Source organism: Notolepis coatsorum (genome assembly GCF_963971535.1).
Source record: "Notolepis coatsorum genome assembly, chromosome: 6".
NCBI lineage: Eukaryota > Metazoa > Chordata > Actinopteri > Aulopiformes > Paralepididae > Notolepis > Notolepis coatsorum.
The window spans coordinates 143,129,515-143,144,514 of NC_140170.1; the positions used below are offsets into that span (position 1 = coordinate 143,129,515).

General features: G+C 44.2%; 1 protein-coding gene across 1 annotated transcript in view; it reads right to left on the reverse strand.

The window, feature by feature from the left end:
• sema3fb (sema domain, immunoglobulin domain (Ig), short basic domain, secreted, (semaphorin) 3Fb) overlaps positions 1–15,000 on the reverse strand; it is a gene marked incomplete at its 5' end in the record, with an annotated part of 64,799 nt that overhangs the window by 30,456 nt on the left and 19,343 nt on the right. The window contains 3 exon segments of the mRNA XM_084315764.1: positions 1,530–1,669; positions 1,978–2,097; positions 12,281–12,374. Coding sequence (XP_084171890.1) covers positions 1,530–1,669; positions 1,978–2,097; positions 12,281–12,374 — 354 coding nt within the window.

Genomic DNA, 15,000 nt, shown 5'->3' on the forward strand with positions numbered 1-15,000 from the left:
AAGAGCAATCAGGATTGTAACCAATGAGAGCTATAAAGCACATACAAATTATTTGTTTTTAAAAGTTTCAGTCCTGAAATTAAAGGACCTGGTGGATTACAAAACCGCCCAGTTCATGTACAGAGTCATACACCACAGCCTTCCTGACAAGATACAGACATTGTTCTGTGAGAGAGCTGGACTTCAAAGATATAACCTTAGAGGGAAACTCAAACTGGAACAGCAATCTTCAAGAACAACCAGGAAGGCTATGTGTATTTCTCTGTGTGGAGTTACCTTGTGGAATGATCTGGAGGATGAGATCAAATCCAGTCAATCTATAAATATATTAAAGAGGAAGTTAAAAAAGATGGTGTTCACAAATTATACCAGGGAGGAAGCCCAACGTATTGTATGAGAATGATTTGAAGGGTGACATGAGAGTATAGTCTAGTGTGTGTGTGTGTGTGTGTGTGTGTGTGTGTGTGTGCATGTGTGATTGTGTTGTGTGTAGTTGAAGTATTTGCAAATTGTATTGTATCATATGTATTGGAAATCGTGTCATATTGTACTTGCTGAAGTATATATAATATTGCAATTAGTTATTGATGGGGATGGAAACAGATAAGCTTTGCTTCTTCCATCTCCTTTTCAAACAGTGTATAGTTTCTGGCTGTTGTTTTATTTAAAACAATTTTGGGGGGGGGTTCCTCTTTTCCCATTTCATTTATTTTTCAAATGTTGTTTTGCCGGACAATGGTAAATGTAGCCAAACTAACACTGTGGTTTGAAATAAAACTATTGAATCTTGAATCTTGAATCGTGTTCCACCCTCTGTCCAACACAATGTATTTCCCCATTGCCCATTTCTAAATCGCCTCGTTTAAAACAAATAAAGCATTAACATTGGCATGGTGTACCTTTCTGTGCTTATTCATCCACAATCTATAGCGCAACATGAACATATTCGCAATTAATCATAAAAAAAATATTGCGACATTTTATTTCAACCAAACATGTTTCAACAATAATGTTAGTGATAGAAGGGAACTCATTTTGTGCAAAAATGTAAAGCTTTTCAATTTCCATGCGGCAGAATTGTTAAAATAGCCGATAATCCATTTTCCCAATGATAAATCCCTATACAGGTGGAACAACCAGTGACGTCAGACTACACCTCCCTATTGTTGTTGTTGTTGTTTCAGTTGTTGTTGCATTGCTCTGTCTGCTACACTTTGGATATTTTAAAGGATCACAATCCGGCCTTGTGTTTAAAGTAGAGCATAAACTGTGACACAGTGGCACAGTGGTCCTCCCAATAAGAAGGTTGTGGGTTCAAACCTGAAGGGGGGGGGTTCTGTGTGTAGTTTACATGTTCCCTCCCGCGATTGTGTGTTTTCTCCTCCAGAAAAGACATTACACCTGGATTTGGTCCCTGCGGCTGCCCCACCACACTTACATAGTTAGGATGGGTCAAATGCAGAGGAATCATTTCCCCATGGGGATTAATGAAGTATATATATGATACTGGGTTCTGGTCTGGTTCTTACCAAGCAGATGCGTCCAATGCGGGACTGGGTCACAGGACTCTGGCCCATCTCAGCAGATTTCTCTCGGAAGAAGAAGTAGAGCTTGTCGTCATTCCTCTCTGCACTGTCCGGGATGAGGTGCACATTGATGAAAGAGGGATCTGGGAGGAAGAGAGAGAGAGAGAGAGGGAGAGGGAGAGATGTTTAGGTAGAGGCAGGATATACAGTAGGGGCAGATCCCGGACATCTGGCGTAAAATCCTGTTTATCAAGACCACAAGCTGAGGATTTATAAATACATTCAAACGTACAGTAAACAGTTAGACTATATATATATACAGTTAAGAATGTCTATACATTTCAGCAATGCATTTAGAACCCAGTTTAGATTGAATGTGGACAGGTTGCATAGGAAAGCTGTGTCACATGGATTAAAGGCACAGTCGTGGTTTGGGTGCTGAATATTATACCGTTCAGCCATCTGGAGTTGTACTGGTCTGTCCGCATGGCCGTCTGCTTCCCCAGAGTACGGAAGATGGCTGAGTCTGTTCCCATGAAATCAATGTAGACCCCGGCGTAGAGCTCACCATCTAAGGAGAAAGAGAGAGCAAGCACAGAGATAGAGAGAGAGAGAGAGAGAGAGAGAGAGAGAGAGAGAGAGAGAGAGAGAGAGAGAGAGAGAGAGAGAAGGAGAGAGAGAGAGAGAGAGAGAGAGAGAGAGAGAGAGAGAGAGAGAGAGAGAGAGAGAGAGAGGAGAGAAAGGGAGAGAGATCAGTCAGTTAGGCTAAATTCTTGGGACTCTTGACAATATTCCAGCCACGCCCTTGGCATAAAATATCAAGGATCTGCTTTCAAAAGTCACCGTTCGGTCCCTGCCGAGCAGTTTAGAACTCTATATCACCGGGCTTTCCATTCCAACGTCCAGCAGCATAGTTTAAGAGAGACATCATCAGTATATTTGTCTTCTTTTTGACACAAAGTGGACCATAGGATCCTGTAACCCAAGGACCACAGAGTTTGTAGAGCCAGTAGGGCTGTGGCCCTGACTGAAGTTAGGGGTGATTCATATGCATATACTGAATGCCTGCAATTTAAACATATTTGGAGTGGTGTGTGTGTGTGGTGGGGGGGGGGGGCGCGGGGGGGGGGGGTGTGTATTCAGGGGCAAAATCATTCTTGGCTCCTACCACTTTCAATCCTATCCTGCAGTGCCTGCTGGAACCCAAGACACTGGTGACTATGGAGATAAAACCCAAACACCTCCTGTAAAGTGTAAGTCAACTTGCTTGGTTAAATAGGGTTAAGTGGAAGAAGAAATTATGAAAGTTGAAGAAATATGGTGGAAGCTGTTAGGACAGTGTATTAACCCTTTGGTTGCCGTTCACAAGAATTCTCGTTTCTGTGGCCCAACGGTTGAGTGCCGAAAAACGAAGATTCTCATTTCTGGGTCGTTATTTCTTTTATTCGCTATTGCCATTCATAATCCATCGAGGCACCTTGTGCAGGCTGTCCTGAATGGATCTGAGATTGCAAACGTCCATTACCGCCGCCTATCGCCTTGCGGCCGCTATTGCACTCCATTTGAAACTATGTGGCTTGTTGTCTGGGCCGAGCTGCGGCGTGGGGGCGGGGTCTAAACACTGGGGCAAGACAAGCGGTTACCACAGTTGCATCGACGAGGGCCCCCCCCGCTCATGTTCAATGCTGGATTACATTGGAAACATGATCGCGATCAGTACTTGGAATGGCGATCAGATAATTGGATTATTCTTTTTGCAGTACATCATAGACAAGGTAAGGGCTATATATTATCAATCTTGCGTTGATCCGATAATTTTTTCCACGTGATCGGAGCGTGTGTCTGCGGTGTGTGTGTCCCGTTGCTTGCGATCAAAGCACAGAGGGGCGGCTTTCCCTCCCCCCTTTCATGCATCCATGATGAAACATAATACCGATAATCTAGCGTTGATCTCAGATAGATTATTGATCCAGGCGAGGAATGGCACGATTTATAGTGAAATGCAGTAAAACGCTGTTTGGCTGCGTTTCCTGAGATTACACAGAATCGCTCTGGAACTATGCTCGTATTCACCACGGTATAAAATGGAAATGTATGGATGAAAAAAGTATCTGTTTTTTGTATGTTGACCGGAAGAAACTCACTGACAATTGACTGTGTTATTAGATCCATAGCTATAATATTTAATATAGTTTTAGCACTGCAAACACCGGCATTTATCCCCATTGAACAAAGCGCTGGCAGTCACGGCCCACAGCACCCTCTGGTGAACGGCACTGGATGTGTTAAAGGCATTACACCCCTAATATATTAAATGTAATTATTACATGGCGTTTTAAAATTCGCCAAAATGCTTGATTGTGATTGGTCAATAGCGCACGGTTGCCCCTAGCAGCGGTCAATTATTTCTCGATAATTCACCGCTGCTAGGGGCAACGCGCAATAATGACCGCTGCTAGGGGCAACGCCTCACAGCCGGACTCTCGCAGCGTTATACCATGCACAGCTGCACTGCATCAGGTGCAATCAAGCACACACCTTCCAACGCCAGAGTCATAGTTGTTCAGCAACAGAACAACCGCGTCTGCATTTGATCTCGTCTTGTCGATGGTGTAAAATGAATTACGTATATTGTTAGTAAGTTAGCCCTGTAATAAGTGGGATAATGTATAACTATACTCGGTCATTGTCGCAAAATAATTGACCTTAACTGCATTAAGAACACCTCGGCGCGGCACCCCGGTGTTCCAGAATGCAGTCTCGTCAATTATTTTGCGACAATGCCCTCGTAGCTATATTCATTATCCCTTACTTATTACATGGCGATTTAAAATTCGCCAAAATGCTTGATTGTGATTTGTCAATAGCGCTCCGTTGCCCCTAGCAGCGGTAAATTATTTCTCGATAATTTACCGCTGCTACAGTAGGGGCAACGCGCAATAATGACCGCTGTTAGGGGCAATGGGGAAAGATAGCCTCGCTGCCGGTCTCCCGCATCATTATACCATGCACAGCTGCACTGCATCAGGTGCAATCAAGCCCACACACACACGCCAGAGGAGCAACAGAACTGCGTCTGCATTTGATCTCGTCTGGTCGATGGTGTAAAATGAATTACGTATAGTGTTAGTAAGTTAGCCCTGTAATAAGCGGGATAATGTATAGCTATACTCAGTCATTGTCGCAAAATAATTGACCTTCACTGCGTTTAGAACACCTCGGCGCGGCGCCTCGGTGTTCCAGAACGCAGTGTCGGTCAATTATTTTGCGACAATGACCTCGTAGCTATACAGTATCCATTACATAAATGTACATGCAACATAGAAACCCAGTAGTCTTGATCCTAAAACTGTTACACTGGTTTAACTATGTTTAAGAGACCATTGGTTATTAGAAGTTCTAACTAGGGATGTTCGATGTTGGCTTTTTTACCGATATCCAATATACCGATATTGTCCAACTCTTAATTTCCGATATCGATATCAACCGATATCAACCAATACCGATATATGCGGGGTTTAACATATATAAATATAGATAAGATATAGATTATAAATATAATAGATATAAAAACGGAATAATTTCAGGTAATTAACATTACATATCTCTTGTCGTGGAATTAACACAACATTATGCATACTTTTGACAATAAATAAAATCTGAATTTGTTCTTACTTGCTTGCCTGGGTAAATAAAGGTTAAATAAATGTAAAAAAAAAATATATATATATATATATATTTTTTTTTTAAACCGATACCTATAATTTCCGATATTACATTTGAATGCCAATATCGGCCGATAATATCGGACATCCCTTTTCTAACTAGTCTAATATATCTGGTTTTAAGCACAGTTTCTTGGTCTCCACAATTACAAAAGAAATGGATGCAACAGATGAGGGGACCTGTGATTTTCTATGTTGCATGGTATTATTGTGGCTAAGCTTAATCTTGGCCAGGGGCTACAGCCATAGTGAAAACGCATCTGAAGCTAGGTGTAGCTGGTGTAAGCTAGGTGGGGAGCGTATCTATGTTCCCCGGTTCCTATGTTCCCCCACACCCTCACACAACTCTGTCGCTAGTGTTATTTTAGGAATAGAAGTTTAACGTTTTAAACCACACACACGCAATCAATAGCCTACCACCTAGCCAACAATATTATTCTCTTTCCTCCAGAAACATTCTCAATTCCATTTCTCTTGTTTCCATGCCCGCGAAATTCTACCGTTCGTTGCGGCGACTACTAACACAAATTTAAGCATTGATTTTGGCAGTAGGTTAGGCTGCCTCAATGGCGCTCACTGGCCCACTGTTTGAGAATGGCTGATCTAGGACCCGGGGAACATAAGACCCTTTTTTTTGGAGCGGGGAACATAGAACCCGGGGGACATAGGGATGACCCCGCTAGGTGTAGCTGGTGTAGTAAGCTAGGTGTAGCTGGTGTAGTAAGCTAGGTGTAGCTGGTGTAGTAAGCTAGGTGTAGCTGGTGTAGTAAGCTAGGTGTAGCTGGTGTAACTTAGGTGTAGCTGATGTAAACTAGGTGTAGCTGGTGTAGGTTAGGTGTAGCTGGTGTAAGCTAGCTGTAGCTGATGTAAGCTAGGTGTAGCTGATGTAAGCTAGGTGTAGCTGGGTTAAACTAGGTGTAGCTGATGTAAGCTAGGTGTAGCTGGTGTAGGTTAGGTGTAGCTGGTGTAAGCTAGCTGTAGCTGATGTAAGCTAGGTGTAGCTGATGTAAGCTAGGTGTAGCTGGGTTAAACTAGGTGTAGCTGATGTAAGCTAGGTGTAGCTGGTGTAAACTAGGTGTAGCTGATGTAAGCTAGGTGTAGCTGATGTAAGCTAGGTGTAGCTGGGTTAAACTAGGTGTAGCTGATGTAAGCTAGGTGTAGCTGGTGTAAACTAGGTGTAGCTGATGTAAGCTAGGTGTAGCTGATGTAAGCTAGGTGTAGCTGGTGTAAACTAGGTGTAGCTGATGTAAGCTAGGTGTAGCTGATGTAAACTAGGTGTAGCTGATGTAAGCTAGGTGTAGCTGGTGTAAGGCCTGGGATCATCCATATGTTCCCCGGGTCCTATGTTCCCCGATTGATTGATTGATTGAACATTTTATAAATTTCTATTATTTTATTAATTATTAATGTCCGCCTTGTTTCGAACTGGTTAAAGGCCAACTTGCAGGTTAAACCCTACTCTTCAGTTATGGGTAGTTTATATCATTGGTATCTAATTTCATTATTAATTTTTTTCCATTTGATGCCGGAAATGCCACTCAGAAAGGGTTAAAAATGTCCACGCACGAATAACATGCACGGAGCAAATCTAAAAGCTTATCAGACGCTAGCAGGGGCGTGACGTCACTCCAGGTAACTTTCCCTACTTCTGATCCACTACAATGGAGTTTTATGAGTGCAGAAAGCTATTTCCTTAATCCAAATGGACGCCTTACAAGAGGCAAATGGGTTTAATCGTCGGAGACTTTGATGGACCAGCTACAACTGGTTGAAACAAGGTAGTTATAAGGTTTTTAATGTCGTAAAAAAAGAACTACATGTACCACTAGGCAGCCTGTTGTTCAGTACAGCAGCGCTACTGGTCTGTGGGCTGTCGCCTTATCCCCGGGTCATAGTATCAAGCTGGCTATATGGCTCTGGCTAACGTTACCCCGCTAACGTTAGCATTATGTATACTGTCGTGCATGTAAAAAAGTTTTGGGAACGAGTAAAATGTGCAGGTCCTCTTCTCAGACCTGTGGGGCAAAGCACTGCACACGCGTCATGCCGGCTAGCAAGCTACACGTCGCGGCATGTTGATACGATAGCAGCCCCCTCGGATAGCACTCGGTGCATCACAGTCACGAAAGGGGCTACCACGATAGCTATTAGCTAACTAACGTTAACGTTACAAGCTCAAACACCTTATAATTACTACTATTGTCGTGTCCATAAGTTCCCTGGCAGAATACTTGTGAGGACAAAGGTATACAAAGAGGAGAGAACCATTTTAAATCGGGCCATGTTAGGAGTTTCGAGAATGCTGGCTACCAAGCTAGCTAACTTAGCTACTAACAATATGTACAACGACACAATGATTTACATTATTACAAATATGGTAACGTGGTTGTGGCTTTTACAAATAGTGGTTAGCTTTAGAGATGAATGGCTATGATCACGGAGCAATAGTGTTAGGTGAAACAGAGACTAGCTCCTCGGCTAGTAGTAACAGGAGCATGTCTATGTACAATAATATCTCTATAACCAAACCTCTATAACCTTACTCCTAGAACCCACCTCACCCCTGCCCACTTTGACAACCTAGGATGGCTTAGAGTAGACGACAGAGTACAGCAACTTGCAATGGGCCTGGTCTACAAGATACACTATACGACTAAGGTACCCATGTACATGTCAAAATACTTCCCAAAGGTCAGTGAATACCACGACCACAACACCAGAGGAAGCTCAACAAATCATGTTAAACCCAGATTCGGCTCAAACAAGGGACTAAACACGTTTTGCAATTATGCCACATCAATGTGGAACGCCCTACCCAAAGCTGTAAAGGAATGTGAATCCCTACCCACATTCAAAACCGCTCTAAAAGAGCACCTAAACTGGCCACCGTAAATGTCCAAACCCCCCCACCCCCTCCTAATAGACAGTCTCCTCCCCACCATATGTATATATTCTCTCCCCACCGTATGTATATTTCTCTCCCACCCACCCACCCCCTCCTAATGTACAGTCTCCTCCCCACAGTATGTATATATTCTCTCCCCACCGTATGTATATTTCTCTCCCACCCACCCACCCCCTCCTAATGTACAGTCTCCTCCCCATCATATGTATATACTCTCTGTCAGGATCTATGGGTAACAGTACTGTATATTTGCATATCATATATGCCACAAATGTAACAGTACTATATACCTGTATGTCATGTATGTCCCTATGCCATAAATGTCATGATGTCATGTATGTTGAGTATGTCATAAATGTCACTATGAATTGAAAATGGGGGACCCTGATGTAAACAAGACAAACGTCTTTCTCTGGTCTGCATCCCCTTAACAATTGTATGTATTGAGCTGTACTGTATTGTACCCATTCTGCAATCTGTTAAATAAAGTTTTCATTCATTCATTCACACCAAACCAAAGTTACTCAACAATCAACGTTTTATTATGCCTAAAAGTATCTCTCTGACAAATGTCAATGACACAAGAATAACTTAAAAATCAACCTGTAACAAATTAATAGCTCTCTTTTCAAGTCTTACTGGACAACAAGAAATAACAAAAAAATATGAAATAATCTAATTCTTTTAAAAGTGCATGCAGTTTTGGATTTATACATTTGCATAACTTGCCATTAGTGAACATGACATATTTATTACCTATGTTTATTATATAAATCAAACCAAAAACATTTTGAGGCACCATAAACCAAATATAAGGCTACTAAACATTTTGGCAGAGTCTGGAAATGTATTTTTTCCAATCCATGCACCTGTAGCTGTTGTGATGTTTCACAGTATGAAACGCATTTACAGTGCTTTTTAAAATGTTTTTCTGTGTCCATGTGCATTTTAATCTTAACAGGTGGGGTACTATGTCGGGCCGTCATGCCCGTGCGCTGAACGCACACAAGTCGTGGCACTTTGTGAGTCTAGAAGCTCGGGTTGCATTTTTCGCCGAACATATAATATACTGTTCGAAATATCTATTTGTTGCCGTTCGAATGCCACCTCGACCAATTCCGTGCCTCGAGTTACATGACGATATTTCAGGCAAGCGTCTTTTTCCGCACCGCAGGTCTTTGAAACCCGGACATTTTCATGAATTTATAACCCCCCCCCCCCTGACAAGGCGTGAAAAAAGGACATGTCCGGGCAAAAGAGGATGTTTGGTCACCCTAGTGTAAGCTAGATGTAGCTGGTGTAAGCTAGGTGTAGCTGATGTAAGCTAGGTGTAGCTGGTACAAGCTGAGTGTAGACTACACTGTGGATGTCTATGGCTTAACAGCATCACAGGGTCTTTTTGGAAGGAATAAGTACAGTAGCCTATACAGAATGAGCCTGTTTAGTTATGGGTTATAGAGAGAGTCAGTGAGTTTGAGCAAAGTTATGTGTTTTTCCTCGAGTGGACGCAGTGACGTGGGTCGAGATGGTCAACAGCTGATAATACAGCTAAAGTCTGTAAGATGAAAATTCCTCAACCACTGGAATTGAAAGAACGTCACATTCCTCCTAGGCCTATACGGGCTGTTCCTTGAAGAGCGCCGGAGTGATGCTTTTGGGGGCAAAACGTGGGGGAAACCGGACAAGAATAGTAGAAGCTTTACGCCTTAAGATCTGAAATAGATAGTATGTTTCCGTATACATTACACAGGCACACAGACATACACATTCACACATGAATGCATGCATGCAACCACACACACACAGACACACGCGCGCACACGCACACACACACACAGACACACGCGCGCACACACACACACACACACACACACACACACACACACACACACACACACACACACACACACACACACACACACCCACACACACACACACACACACACACACACACACACAGCAGCCTTGTAAAGCAGTAGGGAGGCTGGGCGTCGGTCGTCCAGTTGCTAGAAGGGCCCCATGTGAGAGCAGGTGTCCCAGCGTGTGTACTGACAGCCAGGCAGTAGTAGGGTTACAGTAGGAGACAGCAGGGCTGAGGACCAAAACAACACTAAAATAACACTATGACGCCTGTATTCTATTCAGCCCAGGGCTCATTCCGTGATAATACTGGGATGTACTGTATATTGTATGAGATATAAAATAAACATGTTTGAGGGGTGATGGATTATCTGATGTGTGGTGAAGGACTGTGTGTAATCTATGATGACCACACAATAATACATTTCCTCTTATCTATTATGAACCGTGTCTTATGTTAACGCTCATAATGGTCAGTATTATCTGTAATGCATTTTTTAATCCCATTTTGTTGTCCTGTAAGTGCTCAATGTGTAGTTTGCTCTGCGATCTGAGCAAGGCCCTAACACCGCCTGAGGTTAGGGGTACGATTCCCAGTAGTCTGGGTCAACCCATACTGAAAAATTTACATTATGTAGTCATTTTGATTATAAAGCCCTTTGTGTCCTAGTGTTAGAAAAGCGCCACAGATGTGCATTCAATCATTCATATAATCAAAGGTGTCCTGATAACAGAAATACAGTCATTAATTCATATTCATTCATGCATGCATTCATGTGTTCATTCATTCAACAGTGTGTTGACAATGCTAACTGGTGGAGGTGGGAGGTGAACTCCTCTTGGATGACAGCACAGACAGCGCAGCACACGCTGGTCAGCTGGCACAGTGCTAATGTGGGAACGCAAGGCTGCCGATTTACACCCACAGCTTCACCCCCAATAGAAACAGGATCAACTTTCACTGGTGCCAACTGTGTGGTCTGAGGCCCGACTACGGGCCCTGGTTGGCTGACCCTGAGTGTTGAGGCTGCTTTCTAGGGTTGTTCTCTAGGGATGTTCTCCTCAACAGAAGACTATTCTTAAGTCAATAGTCATGGATTTGGCTGATTTTATTGACACATCTGTGTTTGTTGCTGTCATTCACTTATTGCTGATGGTGTGTTAGAGCAAAACGTCATGTTTTAACCGATTAATCAATATTATATATATATGTATATATATATATATATATTCACTGTGTGCAATAGATACTGTGCTCTGTGTGCAGTAATACGCTATTTAAAAGGAGAAGTGGTATTTTTCTCGAACTCATACTGTGTGTTGAGCGAGCTAGCTTCAGCAAGCTGCCACCAACATGACCCCAAATGGCCCTGTCAAGTCAAGTCAAGAGTTTTATTTGTCACGGCATACAAGCATACAGTGAAATGCGGGGGGTCTTGCCCGCAACGATTGTGCAATAATACAATAATAAGAATAGGATGAGAATAAGACATTTGTGCAATAATACAAGTAATAAGAATAAGACATAACAGGTATATGTACATAAAGTTTACAAAAAGCATGGTAAGACATGCTAAGGTCCTGCGATAGTGCAATACACTGTTAGCTACGGATGAGGCACTGGGTCTTATGTACACTAATATACAATGCTATACTATACAATCTACAGTTATACTATGTGTCCTTATGCTAGCTTGCTATATCCATCTGTTTACTATACAAGAACCACTCCTGTTCTTGTTTTTATATATATAAATGGCCCTGGTTAAAATATCCTTTTAGTTATCCTTTAATCTACATAACAATTACAATTAGAAACGGTGGCAGGTCACCAGTGAATGCCCCAGGTATTTCCATTAAAAGCCACAATAAAGGCACAATGGAGGATTATGTTTATTAAAAATCTGATCCCACTTGTCTGTTTCAATTTCCATTGCAACCCTAACAAGGAAAAAATTCCTCCAGATTTGTATGACGGGGGCTGTAGTGAGCAGCAGCATTCCTCTCCGGGCGTGCACCCCGTGGGAAGATAGGACAGCATGGAAAACGACACTAGGCTTGGTCTTCATGGACAGTTCTGGTAACAAACCCTTTTTGTCATTATACTGTGGGTTAGCGGAGGCGGCCATATTGGGAGATAGACGACGATGAAGCCCCAGGGGACGAGTCGCTATGAAAACGAAGAAAAAAAAGTTATCTGGAACGGACCGACCCGGTCTCCTCCTCCCCCTTTGGTTACGTGACCCCCCGATGACAATACTCACTGATCAAAGTGGACACACTGTTGAGCTTCGGGTCGTAGGAGCACTTTCCCTTCCCAGAATCCACTCTGCCCGGCTCCAAGTGGAAGATATATTCCTGAGAGAGGGGTGGGGGGGGGGGGGGGGGGGAATCATAAGAAAGCAAAAGCAATAAATCCAGCGCTCCTCATCGTGTCACAGCGATCTCCCATGTGTAGGGAAAATGAGGCATGGCGTGTGCTCCCCCAGGCTCCTCTGGGGCCTGTAAGGCCTAATGGAGGATGAAGAATTAGAATAATGACCGCGGCCTCATGCAGAAAAATACATGCAGGGAGGAAACCAAGGATTCCTAATCCCTCTACATGCCACTCTACTGCGGAAAACATTGTGTCAGGCTGTCTCCCTCCACGCACAACTAAGCCGCATGCCAGATATCTTTCAGCCCCCTTAGCGGCTATAGAGACACAGAGGCCTCGCCGCTGAAACATGTAATCCGGTGCCGTGATAACAAGCCCACGATGGAGGCCGGATGACTGATGCACACGCCGCTGCCGGCATTTCCCCCCATACGCAAAAAGCACTGAAAGGTGATTGGCAAGTATTTGGGAGAGTGTGAGCGGGGGAGCAACTAATGGCCTGCGATGACAAGTCCCATGGCCTCGCCCGCAAAAAACCAGAACACGTACATTTCCCCAAAACCTCCCTCATGCCGTGGATGGGAGAGGGAGAGTTGTAGGGAGGGCGGGTGAGAGAGAGAGAGAGAGCGAGAGAGAGGGGGTAAGACAGACAGATAGACAAAGGCATCCATGCCCTAGTCCGTCAACACACCAGTGAGAGAGCGAGAGAAAGAGAGAAGAGAGAGAGAGAGAGAGAGAGAGAGAGAGAGAGAGAGAGAGAGAGAGAGAGAGAGAGAGAGAGAGAGAGAGAGTGTTGTGCCAGACTTTTCTCATTGTACTGCACACGTACCCTTGCGATTCCCCCTCACCTTTGATTAAAATCACCCGCCCATGCAAACGTGAACATGTTGGCAGCTCACCCCCAGCCATGCCAGATGTAGATGTGCATCAGAGGTCACAGACAGTTACATGCGCCAGAGGGGGGGACTCTGAACTTTGTTTTTAAAGCCCTCTTGAAAGATTTCACCCTTCAGAGCTGTTGTTGCATGCAAAACATTAAAGACAACTTAAAGCAACGCCTCCACGTCCCTCAAACTCCCTTCCTGCGCTGTTAACGTTGAGACAGCTCAAACAGTGGCATCGTGCTCAGCTATGTGCTTCTACTTTCCTCTATGCTGCTCTGCTAGTTGGCTACAGATGGCTGCTGTTTGCTCTGAACCAACAGGGCCTGCTGTGGGAGCGGGTCTGATCCTGGCTTGTCCTGCCACCCCTGCGCAAGAGGCTGGCCCGCATTCCTGGGTGAATGGGGTGGTGGGTGAGGGACTGGGAGGGATGGGGGAGAGCTACTGTGTCTAAGATAAGAGTGACAGGAGATACATGTGTACGCTTAACTTTTTTTTTTGGATCCACTTTTTTCTCCTTATTTTCTATTTTTCTCCCATCCCAATTTCGTGTTTCCAATTCTCCCCTCCCCTGTCTTGAACATTGCTCGACTATGCCCCCCACTGATCGGTTGTATGGAGGATAGAAGCCTTGCATCACGTGTCCCCTCCGGTACACGAGGAGGCAGCCTGTCAACCTGCCAGCGCGGACTCTCATTGGCGAGGTGTAACGCATGGGAGGCTCACACTACCCCCGCCACTTCCTGTCTCTGCTGTGCAGGCGTCCCCCAACCGACCTGTAGGAGTCGCTGTCCATAACGTCCAAATGACCACCCATCGACTTCCACCCGCTGACTCTGCCAAATGAGCCAGTATGACGGCCGGCCCAAGCCGGAGACAATGCTGACACGCCGGATTCGAGACCGGAGTATCTTGCATTGGTGACGAGCGCAATCTCCTCTGCACCACCCAGCCGCCCTCACATGGGAGACTTTTTATAACTCTGGACCAAGATAGAATTCACAGGAAATATTCCAAAAGCAGATGTAGACCGGAAAGGGTTAATCAATGACATCACTGTGTGTACAGTATGACTGCAGGAAATGCTGGATGTTTTTGTCGAGCATGTGAACGGAACACATGAATAAACATGAACAACTATTGAACGTCTCATCATCTTTACACCCTCCCTGTTACACAACTACTGATTACAAGAATCTTTGGCAGCGGTTAGCGTAAACATTTTCATTTCACTCGTGCAATATGGAGGTCAGCACAAATATGAAGCACAACAAGGAACGCCGACAAAGAGGAAGAGATGGTGAGGCTCACACGACAAAACGGAGGACAAATCAAAGATGAGTGCAAAGAAGAAAGAAAAAAACTAAAACAGACGAATATAAAAAAAACTCAATTAGACGCAACTCGCGAGCGACACAAATGTGACAGATGCACAGGCGAGGAAAGATGCATGCGCCACTTCAAAGAGATGATGATGATGATGATGATGATGACGATGGAGACGACTACGAAGACCACAATGATAACAGAAGCGCTACAACATATGAATTCACCACAGACACAGAGAGAGAGCATGCTGGTGGCACATCATACGCTGAGTGACCGCTAGCCCACTGGTTCTCAAAGTTGCGGTCCAGTGACCCCCAGGGGTCCTCCAGGGGATTCCAAGGGGTCCCGAACAAAATGGGGGAATTTCCGTTTGACTAATAAGTTATTCACTAGAAGT